The sequence below is a fragment of the Aplidium turbinatum genome, chromosome 11 (genome assembly GCF_918807975.1).
Source record: "Aplidium turbinatum chromosome 11, kaAplTurb1.1, whole genome shotgun sequence".
Classification (NCBI taxonomy): Eukaryota; Metazoa; Chordata; class Ascidiacea; order Aplousobranchia; family Polyclinidae; genus Aplidium; species Aplidium turbinatum.
The window spans coordinates 15,238,115-15,253,159 of NC_137482.1; the positions used below are offsets into that span (position 1 = coordinate 15,238,115).

General features: G+C 40.9%; 1 protein-coding gene across 1 annotated transcript; it reads right to left on the minus strand.

Moving 5' to 3' along the window:
* Nucleotides 1-938: 938 nt before the first annotated feature.
* Nucleotides 939-1,439, minus strand: LOC145780245 (zinc finger BED domain-containing protein 5-like). The gene has a single exon (XM_082591948.1). The coding sequence runs from the start codon at nt 1,437-1,439 to the stop codon at nt 939-941; it is 501 nt and encodes a 166-aa protein (XP_082448074.1).
* Nucleotides 1,440-15,045: the final 13,606 nt, after the last annotated feature.

Sequence of the window (15,045 nt, forward strand, 5' to 3'; positions counted from 1 at the left end):
ATGTCCAGCAGCCTACAAAGAAGCTTGTTAGACATCCAGAAAATGTCATGAAGAAAGCATGCATGGAGGTGATTGTAAAAGGAAGATCAAAACAATTTGTATCTCAGGAGTGCGGCATTTCTCGTAGAACAATTCGACGCTATTTAGCTAAGTGTAAACGAGATCTAGAGAATATTACCATGATTAATTTCAATCAAAACTACTCCGTAAACAGAATTTTCAATGACCAAGAAGAACAGAAACTTTGTGACTATCTAATAGAGTTTGCAAAGCACCATTTTAGTTTTTCAATAAGAACGTTAGAAAATTGGCATACGAACTTGCTACGTATACAAATATGACAAAAAAATACCGGAAGCGTGGAAGGCAAATACCATGGCTGGAAAAACATGGTTAGAAAGTTGTTTTATTTCTTCATCTGCTTCTTTTGTTGTTGATTAGTGTTGTTCATGTTATGTTATATGGCTTGAATTCAACATTTTTGTGTGGTGATTGCTGCAGCCAGAATATTACAACACAAGATAAGTAGCATATGACCTTTTAAGCAGTATAATAATGTGATGCTTTGTAAAGTGGGCACTGTAGGTACTCCCCATGGGCATTGTATGGGACCAATACCCTACAGTGCCCACTTTTGAAAGCAAGTTTTTAAAGGGCTACCGAACAAAAATTAGTAATCCCAGAACTTAGACAAATAGGCCAAAAAACGGAGAAAACCTCCAACTATAGAATAAAAATCAAAATTTCAATGTTTCTCTGCAACTTTTTTCAAAATTTATGAAAATGTAAAAAAACTGGGCACTGTAGGAGGTTCTCCCCTACTTGTGAGTTTTACGATAGGCTACTGCCTACTGGTATGCCTAGTGCTCTAGTCCAGTGCTCTTCAACCTTTTTGTCCGTGGTACACCTTTTTTCAATTTTTAATAACTTTGTATACCTCACAAATAGCAATGTTTAATTGTGCATTGGTCGTTATCTTCACGAAAATACGTAGTCAAATTGTCAGCAAGTAATTTCAGGTGACCAACAATAAGGGCAGACAAGTTATCTTCAGTAGAAACGTCCTCAAACTCCCAGCTAGACTCTTTCATGTATTGACTTAATACAGGAAAGTCATTGAAGTTCCTCGACAAAGCAATCTTTTTCCAGAGTGCAATTTTCATCTTCAGCGCATTGATCTTGCTAGTTGACCGAAATATATCACCCCCTCTCCCTTGAAGACTGATATTCACTTGGTTCAAACGATCAAAAATCGACGCCATGTATGCCAATTTTGCAATCCAGAATATGTCACGAAACTTGGAAGCTCTTGGGTCTCCGTGTTCAGTGTAAAATGCCCCTAATTGTTCGCGAAGTTCAAACACACGGGAAAGAACTTTCCCTCGCGATAGCCCCCATACCTTGGAGTGCAGAATAAGTTTTTTAAAAGAGGAGGTCATTTCATCACAAGCCCGTAGGCCTACTTGCGCATTAATGACGCAACACTCCCAAAGTCAAATGCGAACCACACGGCACACGCATCCAAAATGAGCGTATCTGTGTCAAAAGCACAAAGCAGGTTGGCGAGTAATAACCGCACACCAGTAGGTCCGTTTAAAAGTTTACAAATATGCCAATTGCTGTCTCTGTTGTGACTTCCACTATCACAGATCTAAGCTGTATACCCTTCTCCAGCTGTATACCTTAGTTTTGATCTGGTATACACTTGGGTATATAGTATACCCGGTTGAAGAGCACTGCTCTAGTCTACCTCCAGAGGTTGGTAACTAAAAAAGCACACCCGCTGTAAAGGAAGCTGAGGACACCTACAAACTATTAAAAATCTCACTGGTAGGTTATGTAGGCTACTGTTGTCTGAAGGCTATAGGGGATAGGCTAACATTATCCCAACCGTCATCAACACATAGATAATTGAAATCTTTGTATGGTCAGGTTTTTGTATGGTCAGGTTTGGTGGCCGTGCTTAACTATATTTATTGATGCATATACCGCAATATTAGATCCTTTCATGCACGTCTTAAACCATTAAGGTTTTGCCACCTTTTCCTTTTGTTAGTTTTGTTACTGTATTTCTTTTTCAAAATATCATTTCTTTTGCATTCTGACAAAGAAAAATAAATTGAATTGAATTGAATTGTCTTAAAAAACTTTCTTTGAAACAATAATTTACTTTCATACCAAACATTTTGCTCAAACGTCTAGGCTACATTCTACAGAAATCCAATTTTAATTTGATGAATTTAGTCAAATAGCTTACACAATGTGTGTCTCGAACAAAATAACAAATCTGGGCCTAAAAGTAGCCAACACAAAAGCAACCCAAACAAGGTAAAATTTTCTGAGCAGCAAGCTCTTCCGACCAATGTTAAACCATTTTCTTTGTTTGGCTCAATATTTACATTTTTTTTATGAAATTTTATTTTCAAAACTTTGGTTCTCCCTGAAAAAATTCTTTGTAATCCGCCACTGGCAGTGGATTCTGTTATCAAAAAGTGAACTAGCCTACAGCCACGGTTTATGTAAACCCATTGGCGTAGCCAGGGGGGGAGAAAGGGGCCATGCCCTCCCCCCAAATTTTCAAAGTTTGGATTCCGAAGTTGAGCCCTTTGTTGAAAATATAATATAATTTGTAGAAATTTATATCGTTTTCCGAGACATCTGGCTACTAACACCCCCCAGGACTTGTTTTAGACAAACAAAAAGACACTAATAAATTTTGCAAATCGTAAATCGCACAAAGTTTACGCGATTTACGTTTCTTTTAACTAATCTGTGGAAGCAATTTTAGAATCGCTTACTCTGTTGGGTTTTTGTGGAGTTTTTGTGTAGCTGAGTTTTTGGTGTTCTAATTTTAGCGGCAGTTTTTGCCCGTTCGTGTGTGTGGCGTTCGAGAGCTATTTTTTCTGACGTAACGCGCTTTACTTCACTGACGTCAAGTCGGATTCTGGAACATTCTCTGTGGCGCCAGAGAGTCTTTTTCTCTGACGTAACGCGCGTCACTTCACTGACGTCAAGTCGGATTCTGGAACCTTCCTCTCCAATTAACAAATACCTCTTGCTCTTGGAATGCAGTCTTTTAATCAATTTTTGCATTACGCCTCAATCGCATTTCTACTGTACTTCATCGACACGTAGATCTACCGTTGTGTTGCGTTATATGGTAGCGTGTAAAGTTTGCAATGCTTGTGGCTGCGCCTTTCCAATCAAAACCAGAGTTCTTTTTAAGAAACTGAAAACTATGATTCCTGATGTAACTATGAAACTATGATTCCAGATGTAACATGCAAAACGTAGGCTAATATGTAAAATGTAACATACAAGATGTAACATGTAAAATTCTATTTGTATGCGGTATGGAGGTAAAAACGAAGTTCTTCAATTCCGAAGTTAAAGTTCTTTTCTTTGAATTAAGTTAGTAATGTCCGACGACAGTATGCTGAACTAAGTTCTGGTGGTGGAGTTATTAGTCATTTGGTGTTTTCATTTTTGAGGTGTTTGGATTCTGTTCTTCGGAAGTTAGAAATCAAGTTAATAAACAACGCAGTCGTGAAGAACTCTACTTGTGATCAAGCGTTACTCAATGAAGTTCAGTCGATAAACAAGGCAGTAGGCCTAAGCTAGAGAAGACGACTTCGTGTTTAGTCATTCCTCGCCAGTTATTCCCAGGAATGTCGCCACCTCTCTGACGGCTGTATATGAGCGTGCGTGTTGACTACCGCGTCCGCTCAGTGCCGGTCTTAGGGTTTTTCGGGCCCTGTGCGGAATATGCTTTTGCGGGCCCCAATGACAATAACCCAATTCAGTGGCGTAGCTATAAGTACTTTGAAAGGGGAGGGGCGGTGGTGGCGGCGTGATTGCTTAAGACGACAACCAGCGGCGAGGGGTCTGGGGGGCCTCCCCCAGAAAATTTTGAAAAATTACTTTGAATTTGGGACATTCTGAGAGCATGTTCAACAAAAATTAGGTATGAATATTACTGTGAAATGGTGCTGTCCGGTGGCATAGCAAAAGGATAAGATCATGCTTTCTTTGGCATTTTTCGGAAATAAAGCTATGTCTCTATGTTGAGTCTGGATGCAACCTATTTCGTCCCCTGAAATCGTGTATCAAAATTAAATTTCGACTCATTTCGTCCCCTGAAAAGATCGAGAAATTTTGAAATGTTTGCGGCAACTCCGATCAGCGATTTCGGCTATGTCGTTTTTTTTTTCTCGATCTTTTCAGGGTACGAAATATTCAGGCGACGAAATAGGTTGAATTCGTTGAGTCTCTATGTTTTCTTGTTGCGAATTCCTTTGCTGAATTCACTTGTTGAATTTTTCCTTTGAAAATGACAAAATTACTGCATTTTCTGAGTAAATTGCGGGCCCCCTAATTTGCGGGCCCTGTGCGATCGCACGGTTTGCACATCCCAAAGACCGGCACTGGTCCGCTACGGTGTGTAAGCTATCTTTAATAAGTTAATAGCTGTTTATCTGCTAATAAATTTCATTTCGGCAGCCGTGGCCGAGTGGTTAGCGCGTTGGGCTCGCAGTCGAGAGCCTGCATGTTCGACTCCAGCCACCCGCACTTGCTGTTGTTTCTCTGGGCAAGAAACTTTACGATAATTGCCTCTACCCAGTGATCGATTTCGAGTAATGGGTAGTACCAAATTCACGTCATAAGTAGAGTAGACAACTGGAAACAGACATTGTCGTCGGCTGCAGCGTGGGTCAGGTGTATGTTGGAAGGCGTACACCGATGCACAGCGCTCAAGTCCGCTTTCCCGCAATGCAGGATAAAGATAAACAAACAAATACAAATATTAGCCTACCCTAAAAGTGTTTTCAGAAAGCGCTATAATCCATTATTTGAGTGTAATTTTGCAAAAAAATTTCGGGGGAGCGTGCCCCCAGATCCCCCTAGAGAACGCGTGCTTTCGGCACGCTCTAACCCCCGAACACTTTTATTGCATCCCTTGCTCAACCCACCAGGATACGCCACTGCACATCAGGTGTCGATGTCTTAAATCAAACACTTTGTCATTCTCCATTTCATCAAATATTTGGCCCCCCCATTTTTTTTCTGGCTACGCCACTGTGTAAACCCCACAATTTTTGCTTTAACTTCTTTGGCAGAATGCACGGATATAGGCCTACTGAAGCGTTAAAATATCCCTGGCCGAAGGTCAACCCATTTTAGCCTACTACCGTACTGTAAGATTTAGCCTACTGCGTTTGAATTGCGTTTATTTTTCTGTGTTTCGCGTAGGCGTAGCCTATACGTATTAATCATTCACATTCTTTAATTGACTGGCGCACCTTTTAGATTTCAGCTGAAAGCAAGAAGCTTAATTGACGTTGTGACGCGCTGCTTCATCCAATAATTTCAATTGCTTTTTCCACTCTCTTCTTGTTTGACATATTTACAGGACGGCCGTGTTTTCCGTTACCAGTTTGGGCCACTGTTGCCACTCTCTTGTCATGGAAAAGTACTAGATTTGACTAAAAAAAACACTAGATTCACAAAAAAAACACTAGCATCATAAATACACGATCATTTACATGCATAATGTACAAAAATGACAGCCAATGGCGTTAGTGAGTGTTAAAAGTCCTTAAAATTGCAAAGTAGAACTGAATTTCCTTGAAAGTGAGAGCCCTGAAGTCATAGCCGTAGGAGAGTAAAACATTTTGGGAGGCGAACAAAATTTTCCCCAAATTTAGCCTTTGCAAATATATTGTCAAAAACGCAATATTACTCACAATCATCTCTGAGGTAAAGTAGTCTAAGAACTCCACACTCATCCCATGTAAGCGACGAAATGTAAGCCTCCGGTACCATAGGCTATGGTAGGCTACGCTACCTACTTTAGTCTACTTTGAACACTTTTCACAGTCATTTGTGTGTATTTTTTAAAGTATTTATGCTAAATATCTCAAATTTGGTCATCATTGGGTGTAACTAGACAAAAAACTCGAGTCTTCTGTGAAAAGCACTACACATTGATGCAGCCAAACAAAAATAGGTGAGGGCTACTTTGAACACTGTCCAAACTTATGCACACCAACATAGCGGTAAATCGGTAAAAAAACACTAGATAGCAAAAAAAACAGTAGAACACTAGATGCAACCCAAAAACACTAGATCTAGTGGAAAAACACTAGAAGTGGCATCACTGATTTGGGCCATTTTTTTCTTTGTCTGAAATAAATGAGACGATTAAGGTTTCATCGTCTTTCTCCTTTGGATGGAAGTTTTTGGATGCGAACAGGGATTGTGGGAACTTTTATCGAGTTAACAGCAGGTTGTATATTGCTGCAGTCGTTGTTCAGTAACAGAACAGCAGGTTGTTCAATTAGAGTTCAATATCGTAAACCATCGTGCTCTGCTGATCACCCCTTCCTTACACCCCAGGCAGGCCCGCAACCAGCAAATATTTTCTGGCGGGGGGGGCATTTAATTTTTATTAAAGAACAAACATTAAAATGATGCATTGTGACATTTTTATGTTAATGTCCACGCCCATTGATAGAGTGTGTGGCACTACCATGCTACGGTTGAGTGGTCGTAACTTATGTCAATCACGTTTTTGTTTAGTACAGCATTAAAGGAAACTAGCCTTTGTAAACTTTTCTCATTTAGCTATGACTACCCAAGGAAGAAATTTACGATATCACAGTAATGTGTTCAGTCGGTTACAAATAAAATACAACATCTGTAGGCTACGAAATGCATTGGCACGACTGGAGTCATAAATTAATCAATAACATATATTTACATCAACATATAGGAACAGATACATATGAATAAACTCAACACGGTAATTACACATTACAATCCTGAAACATTTTGTTGGCTCAACAAGTTTTTATGTTTGTAGGCCCAAAGAAGTTGACTTTGCAAATGCAAAATGACATTTTAATTTAGAGCATAATGTCTAACTTTCTACTTGATTTGGCAAGTTCGTTTAACACCAATTCCGCGCTTGGAATTTGAGTACGATGGATTTGCATGAGAGCTAGTCCAGAAAGCCTGTCCTGCCCCATAGTGCTTCTAAAGTAACTTTTCAAGCGTCGTAGACAGCTAAATGTTCTTTCTGCAGAAGCAATTGTGACTGGAACTGGAAGTGTAGCCAAAATTATCAAGAGTTTGTAAATGTTTGGATAAAACTCTTTTTGGGATTCTATTGCTGACACCGCATCAATCGCACTTGCTGGCCTTTCACTTTCAAGAATTCATTTAAAATCAGATTTACAAATGCCTAAGCCCAACTGAGTAGCTTATTCACCACGCTATCGCAGCTGCTTTTGATCTCGAATTATTTAGTTGTTTTTAAACGCCTTTTATGGTGATGATGGATGCTGACATTATGTATACGCTAACGAAACAGATAATGAGGATGCCAGCCTAATTTATCGAACAAAATTGTTAGCATAGCTTCCAACCAGCGTAGCCTACTTTCGGTTTCGATAGTCTACACTCCACAGTACGTGCACGGACATTTTGCCGAAAGGACATTTTGCCGAAAGACATTTTGCCGAAAGACATTTTGCCGAAAGGACATTTTGCCGAAACTCATTTTGCCGACAGGACTAATTACCGAATTCTATAATTTCGCCAATTTGTCTAATCGGCATTTAGTCCTTTCGGCAATTAGTCTTTCGTCAAAATGAGTTTCGAAAAAATGTCTATTCAGCAAAATGTCTTTCGGAAAAATGTTCTTTCGGCAAAATGTCCTTTCGACAAAATGTCCGGGTACCCTACAGTATGGCTGTACGTGTACGACGTATAGTAGGGCCTACATTTCATACTGCCTAAAACGCTTAAAAAAATTTTAAAAAATTTCGGGGGGGGCAAATGCCCCCAATGCCCCCCCTGGTTGCGGGCTTGACCCCAGGGGTGTAGTCGTCTTGCCGGACGGCCTATAGTATGAGTGTTTTTGTCTTGTATTTATTTATTTAGTTTTTTTACTCATATAAATTGTTAAAAAAATTCACTTGCTTTTTTCTCTCTTTTTTTTAAAGTTTTTAAGAATTCTAAGAAAGTTTGTTTGTTTATTTGATTATCTTTATCCTGCATTGCGGGAAAGCGGACTTGAGCGCTATGCATCGGTGTACGCCTTCCGACGTACACCTGACCCACGCTGCAGCCGACTGTAATGTCTGTTTCCGGTTGTCTACTCTACTTACGACTTAAATTTGGTACTACCCATTACTCGAAATCGATCACTGGGTAGAGGCAATTATCGTAAAGTTTCTTGCCCAGAGAAACAACAGCAAGTGCGGGTGGCTGCGTTGTGTTGCAACCGTGCCATATTTTAAACTGATTGTCCTGCTTTGGTATCCATTAGATTCAATAATATGCATGTTATAACGTCCGCGTTTTGTCGCTGGTCACAGCGGTAAACCATAATCTCTTCGTGGGAAAATTGTAACATAAGATTCCCAAATCCGTTCGTCTGTATATAATGACCGAAGAAACACACACTTGAACTTCTTTTCAAACAGTGTATTTCTGTAAAATTAGCCCGCGGCTATCGAAATGGGTATGCAATGCCTACACCTCTAAAACTGTCACTACGATACAGATTACTTGGATAAAAGACGGAGAATTTGTCCAGCTAGCAAGCACCAAATAAACCAGTTAAATGTGCGACCGACTTCCAACAAACAACTTCGAGAATGAATCAGAAAAATTTGTGATAACTCAAAGGCACGAGAGCAGTTCGTGACGCAATATTTCATGTCCAAACAGGTCTCAAACTGAAACAGGTTTAAACCGGTCTGACACGAGTCTTACGGACGATGGTGCAATTTTGGCTCATGTTTTAGGAATTTCCATGACGTAATATTCAGTAGACCCGAACGGTTTCTACATGACGTTTGACCAGGCGAACAACCGTCTGTAACATAGCGGCCCCTAGTTATGACAGTCTGACATGGCATAACTAAAAAAGAATTGACGACAATTGTGAGCCAATGAATAAAAACACATGATACACAAATTGTTTGAATCACTCACGTTTAAGTTAATACGCAAATACAAAGGGCATGCAAAGAATGAACAGCAATAAGAATAAACACGACGATACATGAAATTGGTACCATAGGTAGTAGGTACACGCAAAAAATGATGCTATATACAATGATTGCGATAATAACCGACTGTTCTGGGCTCAGACAAGTGTCGGCCACCGCAGACAAAACCAGGCTCAAACCCTAACACTTAGGTGTTCTTTACGGGGGCGAGGCACGAAATATCCCTCAACACATAGTCTACTTTCACTTTCCCCGTACTCTCATCATAGTTGCAGACGGCAACTTTAGCTCTACGAACCACAGGCTTCCCTTTCCTAATTTGTGGAACTACCTCATGCACCCTCCCAAGTTGATACTTCCCACGTTTACCAATGTCCTGGAGAGAACCTACCACTACAAGTTGACCAGGCTCCAAATTCTCGGCCATTTTTAGCCATTTTTTCCGGCCCTGAAGACCTGGCAAGTAAAAATCGATCCATTTACTCCAAAACTGATGAGAAAGTGACAAATTGAACCGATAATCTCTTCTTAATTGGTCACGATCATGTGGTTGCCCAACAGCACAGTATGGGTCTAAGTATGGGGTCAAAAGTGAGGCAGGGGTGATGACAGTAAAATCCCTAGGGTCGTCACTCAAAGGTACCAAAGGGCGTTCGTTCACGATCCAAACGGCACTGCCTGTGTACGTAAGCAGTTCAATAAAATTGGGCTTACGAATTGAAGAGTCCAAAATGTGAAAAAATGCAATTTTAAATTGTTTAACCATTGCCTCCCAGGCGCCACCTTGCGCCGGAGCATACGGAGGTATACATTCCCAGTTTATCTCTCTCTGTCTCAGGGCGTTGTGAAATTCAGCTGATTCTATCAACTCGGGTAACTTCTTTTGAAAGAAGCATTTAGTCACATCAGCCATGAGACCAAATCTACCAAGCCGAAATCTAGCCAAGACATCTACCAGAGGGTTTAACAAATCAGGACACGAAAACATTACATCATTAACACAAGTTTCTCGAAATTCAGACTTGCCATCGTAAACAATGCGCTTTTTTAATTGTGACGTAACAAAGTATGGTAAATACCATTCAAATCCCTTGACATTTCCTGCTTCACCAGTACGCTCAATATAGCCATTTGATTTAAGATCTTTCATGGTGTCAGTAAGGAAATCACGAAGTTCAGGTTGTTTTAAAGCCTTCTTCCTTAAAGCAGCAACTCTATCTGACTCCAACACAAAATTGTTAGGTAGATCAATATCTTCCTTCAACGGAACAGGTATCTCAAATCGACCATCTTTCAACTCAATATTCGGTTCAACAAGTTCTCTAGCCAACTTATCATTGCGAGACAATTCACAGGTTTCATTTTGCAAAGTCAAATCCTGAATGACTTTATTCAGGTCTGCTATTTCCATATCACGAGACTCAATTTTACGCCGAAAACCAGAGATGACATCCGACTCTGAAGACGTCTGCACTCTGCACACTTTAGCAACGCTTTCATCTAAGGGTGACTTACCACCACAAGCCAACCAACCGAGAGGAGTGAGCAAAGCATGTGGTTCACTACGATTTTCACCAACACGCTCTTTTTTTGCACACATCAAATAAGCGTTGTCGTTGCCAATCAGTACATCTACAGTACTACAATCATTCAAATGAAACATATTCACGTCATGAAAATGACGGAAACCATTTAAATCTTGTTTATGCGGTAAAGTTTTAACATCGTCAGCCCAAGCTGGGTTAACCACCGAAGTTATATCACAAAACAGTTCATCTGTCTCTAACGACTGGATGTTGAGTTTGACAAGGTCAGCACAAGCAGCTTTCTGACCAGCCAGGGTATCCATTTTAAACGACGCTTTATCGTACGGTTTAAGATCAAGTTCACACACCAAATCACTCGAAACAAACGTCAACTGCGAACCAGGATCATGCTGACAGTACACCAACTTCGATTTGCCAGTCATTGGATTCAAAACACGAGCAGCAGTAACGCGGTTAAAGGCTGCTTTAACATTTCCAATCTTAACATTACGCACCGGAACTCTGGCACGAGCATCATCTTCCCAACAGAATCCAGAGAATCATGTGACGTCACATAAAAATCATGCAGAAGAAAATAGTGTTTCCTATCGTTGTTAGGCCCACACTTACGACAGTTATTTGCATGAACGCAATCCCTAACCATATGCTGGCGCAAACAATTCAAGCATTTGTCAGCTTTCACAATGACATCTCTCCGATCTTTAGGTGTCAAGCGCAAAAATTCTTTACAATTAGACAAAAAATGATATTCAACTTGACCACGTGGCGAACAACAAATGCATGCCGGTAGGTTTTTACGTCTAGCCTCACCACCGCGCGGTGCGCCAACAACAGTCGAGTACTGCGAACTCCCTGACATCACATCATCATGGGGTTTTACGGACGTCTGCCTAACCGGACATGAAGGCAATTTTCCTTTGCCAAACTTTTTAAATTGCTGCGACTCACCAGAATCGCCCATTAGCATAATGCTAAAATCAGTCGACTTATGCGTTTCCTCCCGTACTACAAATTCAAACAAACTCTGAAAAGTAGGCTCATCAGTGCCACCATACTGATCACCTAAAAAGTCAAGATAACGCTGCTTAGCGTCAAACGGGAGTCGCTTAGCCAAATCCAAAACAAAACGTCCTTCTAATTTGTCACGCTGACCATAAGCTTGCGCGTAAAGCAAACACTGCGATAATTCATCTTTAAACTCTTTCAGATCACTGGAAGAGGTCGAAGTCAATTTGCTACCATAGCGATACTTTCTAATTTCCGGTTCTGCAAAAAGACCTCCACGAACCCCAAAACGCTGGGACAAGCGAGCTAACGACATTTCTATCCTGTCTTCCTCTGACAAGCCAGGGGTGTCAGAAACCAAATTAGCAATCGTTTGCGCAGCTGTTTTAACACAAGCTGCTTGTAACAAAGTCAAACGAGTCCCCTTAAAGGGCGAAGCTGCCATTAAGGCCGTAACACGATTTTTAAAGAAGATAAATGGCATATTATTACCATCGTAACCAATCAAGGCCGCCTTATCGAAAAACGTCCTACTATTTTGGTATTCAAAAAAGCAATCCTGCTGTTGAGAACTCGATTTAGCGGGAGAAGACAAGCTATATCCCTTAAGGGGCTGAGTGGGCTCAGTCACGTGCACAGCCCGATCACGATCCTCACACACGTTAAAATCAGGAGACGCGATACGCCTCTCACAACCACCCAAATTACGTGTAGCTGGGCGATCAAAACCTAGCGGCGCAGAGAACTGTGAAGGGGGCAAAGCATTACTACTAATGGCGGCCCCGTGACCTGTACGCTCTGGGGGAGAAGTTCGGTTGTAATTCGCAGACCTTGGCTCTACAGCATTCGGAAGACCCTTAGCCGCGGCCCCGAGACCTCCTGAAACAGCTGGAAAACGTGTGGATTGCCCTGGTCCACTCACAGGTTGAACGGGCGTTTGGAAAAGGTTATGTAAATTAAACTGCGATTGATGTTCATTTCTGGAATGCCTAGAAGAGCCCTTCTTAGAGCTACGCCGAGAGCCCACCTCTGATCGATATTCAGCTAAAACTACCTCTTTACGTTGTTCAGCCCTCAACTGAGCGTCTTTGAGTGCGAACTCAGCAGCTCTCGCTTCGGCTCTCGCGGCGGCCTCAGCTGCTCTCGCTTCGGCCTCAGCTCTCGCGGCAGCCTCAGCTCGAATGGCCTCAGCAGCTCTCGCTTCGGCCTCAGCTCTCGCGGCAGCCTCAGCAGCTCTCGCGGCAGCCTCAGCAGCTCTCACGGCAGCCTCAGCTCGTATGGCCTCAGCTCTCGCGATGGCCTCAGCAGCTCTTGCTTCGGCCTCAGCTTGGATCTGGAGCTCCTCTCGTCTTAGCTGTAGGTTAATTTGTGCAACTATCCGAGACGAACTCTTAGACATCCTAGTGCTTACATTTGAGGCGCTATCCTCAGGATGTATGTCAGCATCCAACATATCTGAGAACTCACTTTCTTTTTGTTCAAAGTTATTTTTTAACGAGTTAAATTCGGGATCTACCCTATCACGAAGTTCTGCCAAGATTGCAGAGTTAAAGATTGTAGTCAAAAGAGCATGGAAATGCCGTAAATCCTCTTCTAAAGTAGTTAGATCGAAAAATTAACAGTTCCTGCTTATCACTCAAAGAACCTAGGGCTACAGAAAGTTCCCCAATTTCAGTCAAAATATCCCGTCTAAGATGCCGGGCCTCTCGAACTGACTTAGCCTCATCGTTAATGGGTCCCTCCCCAGAATGGCCTGCCCGACCGCAAAGAACATCATCAGGCTTAAACTCAGTCGAGTCTACGGCGGTCGAGTCCTTGTCGCCACCGAGTGTAGACATATTAAATGTTGGGGCTAAATTTAACAATTAAAAAAATTAAGTTACACAAACACACAAAATTATTAGGCTACAGTAGTTATAAAAAACTTAACTGCAAAGACCGTAAAAATACAAAAAAAGAATTTAAATGCACGATACCGTAGCTGTACGAGTATGAAGTCCTAAAGTCCACAAAACTTGCTTGGATTCTTCCACTTGAATCTACAAGCACAGATGGATTGTCTTTTAATCTTCTTTCTTGCCAATGATTGTCAAAGTTATTTTTCTTCTGTACCAAACTGAGAAGAAATGTCTTTACTTTTCTTTACTTCTGTAAGAGTGTAGACTACCGACCAACAAATCTTCTTTTATTATTTCTTGTACTTCTAATTAGTTCTTCTGCACTAGCTGACAACAAACACGTCGTTTATTTTTATGCCTTCAAGTGCTTCTTGGCCTACCAGCTAACAAAAATCGTCGTTTATTTTTCTTGCTTTAATTTCTTCTTGACCTACCAACTGACAAGAACTCGTCTTTTATTTTTTATGTGCTTCTAGTGCTTCTTGGCCTACCAGCTAACAAGAACTCGTCTTTTATTTTTTATGGTCACAGCGGTAAACCATAATCTCTTCGTGGGAAAATTGTAACATAAGATTCCCAAATCCGTTCGTCTGTATATAATGACCGAAGAAACACACACTTGAACTTCTTTTCAAACAGTGTATTTCTGTAAAATTAGCCCGCGGCTATCGAAATGGGTATGCAATGCCTACACCTCTAAAAACTGTCACTACGATACAGATTACTTGGATAAAAGACGGAGAATTTGTCCAGCTAGCAAGCACCAAATAAACCAGTTAAATGTGCGACCGACTTCCAACAAACAACTTCGAGAATGAATCAGAAAAATTTGTGATAACTCAAAGGCACGAGAGCAGTTCGTGACGCAATATTTCATGTCCAAACAGGTCTCAAACTGAAACAGGTTTAAACCGGTCTGACACGAGTCTTACGGACGATGGTGCAATTTTGGCTCATGTTTTAGGAATTTCCATGACGTAATATTCAGTAGACCCGAACGGTTTCTACATGACGTTTGACCAGGCGAACAACCGTCTGTAACAGTCGCTTTCACCTTTTTCTAAACCTCTGTTATGTTTGGCATATATTGTTTTTCGATTTGATGTTTAGAATTGAAATAAAAAATTTGAAACTGATAGCTAGGCAAGATCGTGGGCACGTTAGTCTTTATAACGCCCGCTACATTGATTGATTGGTTTATTTTGTTGTGCAATATTATAACAGCAAAATCATTAAATGATGCAGCACGCTTAACAAACACAATTGAAACAAAGAAAAATACAAATGTACACTGCATCTTTGAAGTAAATCACAACGGGAAGCTGCGAAGTGACCATGACGGTCTTCGAGTCAAGCAGCCACCCTCAGCCAAGTCGATGATAAACATCTAATAAACATTACACTAAATTATCTACACTTGTAACAAAGAGTCAATACAGAAACAACTTGCATCCATGATATGTTAAAATGTCAAGTTCCAATATTAATTATTAAGTGTTGATAGTCATAACAATTAAAAACTTAAAGAGTATCGGTCCACATTAGTAAATTACACTGCATTCAACTTTAATATTC

Coding starts and splice junctions, on each gene's coding strand:
- LOC145780245 (XM_082591948.1), bottom strand. CDS start 1,439: ATGACCTCCTCTTTTAAAAAACTTATTCTGCACTCCAAGGTATGGGGG.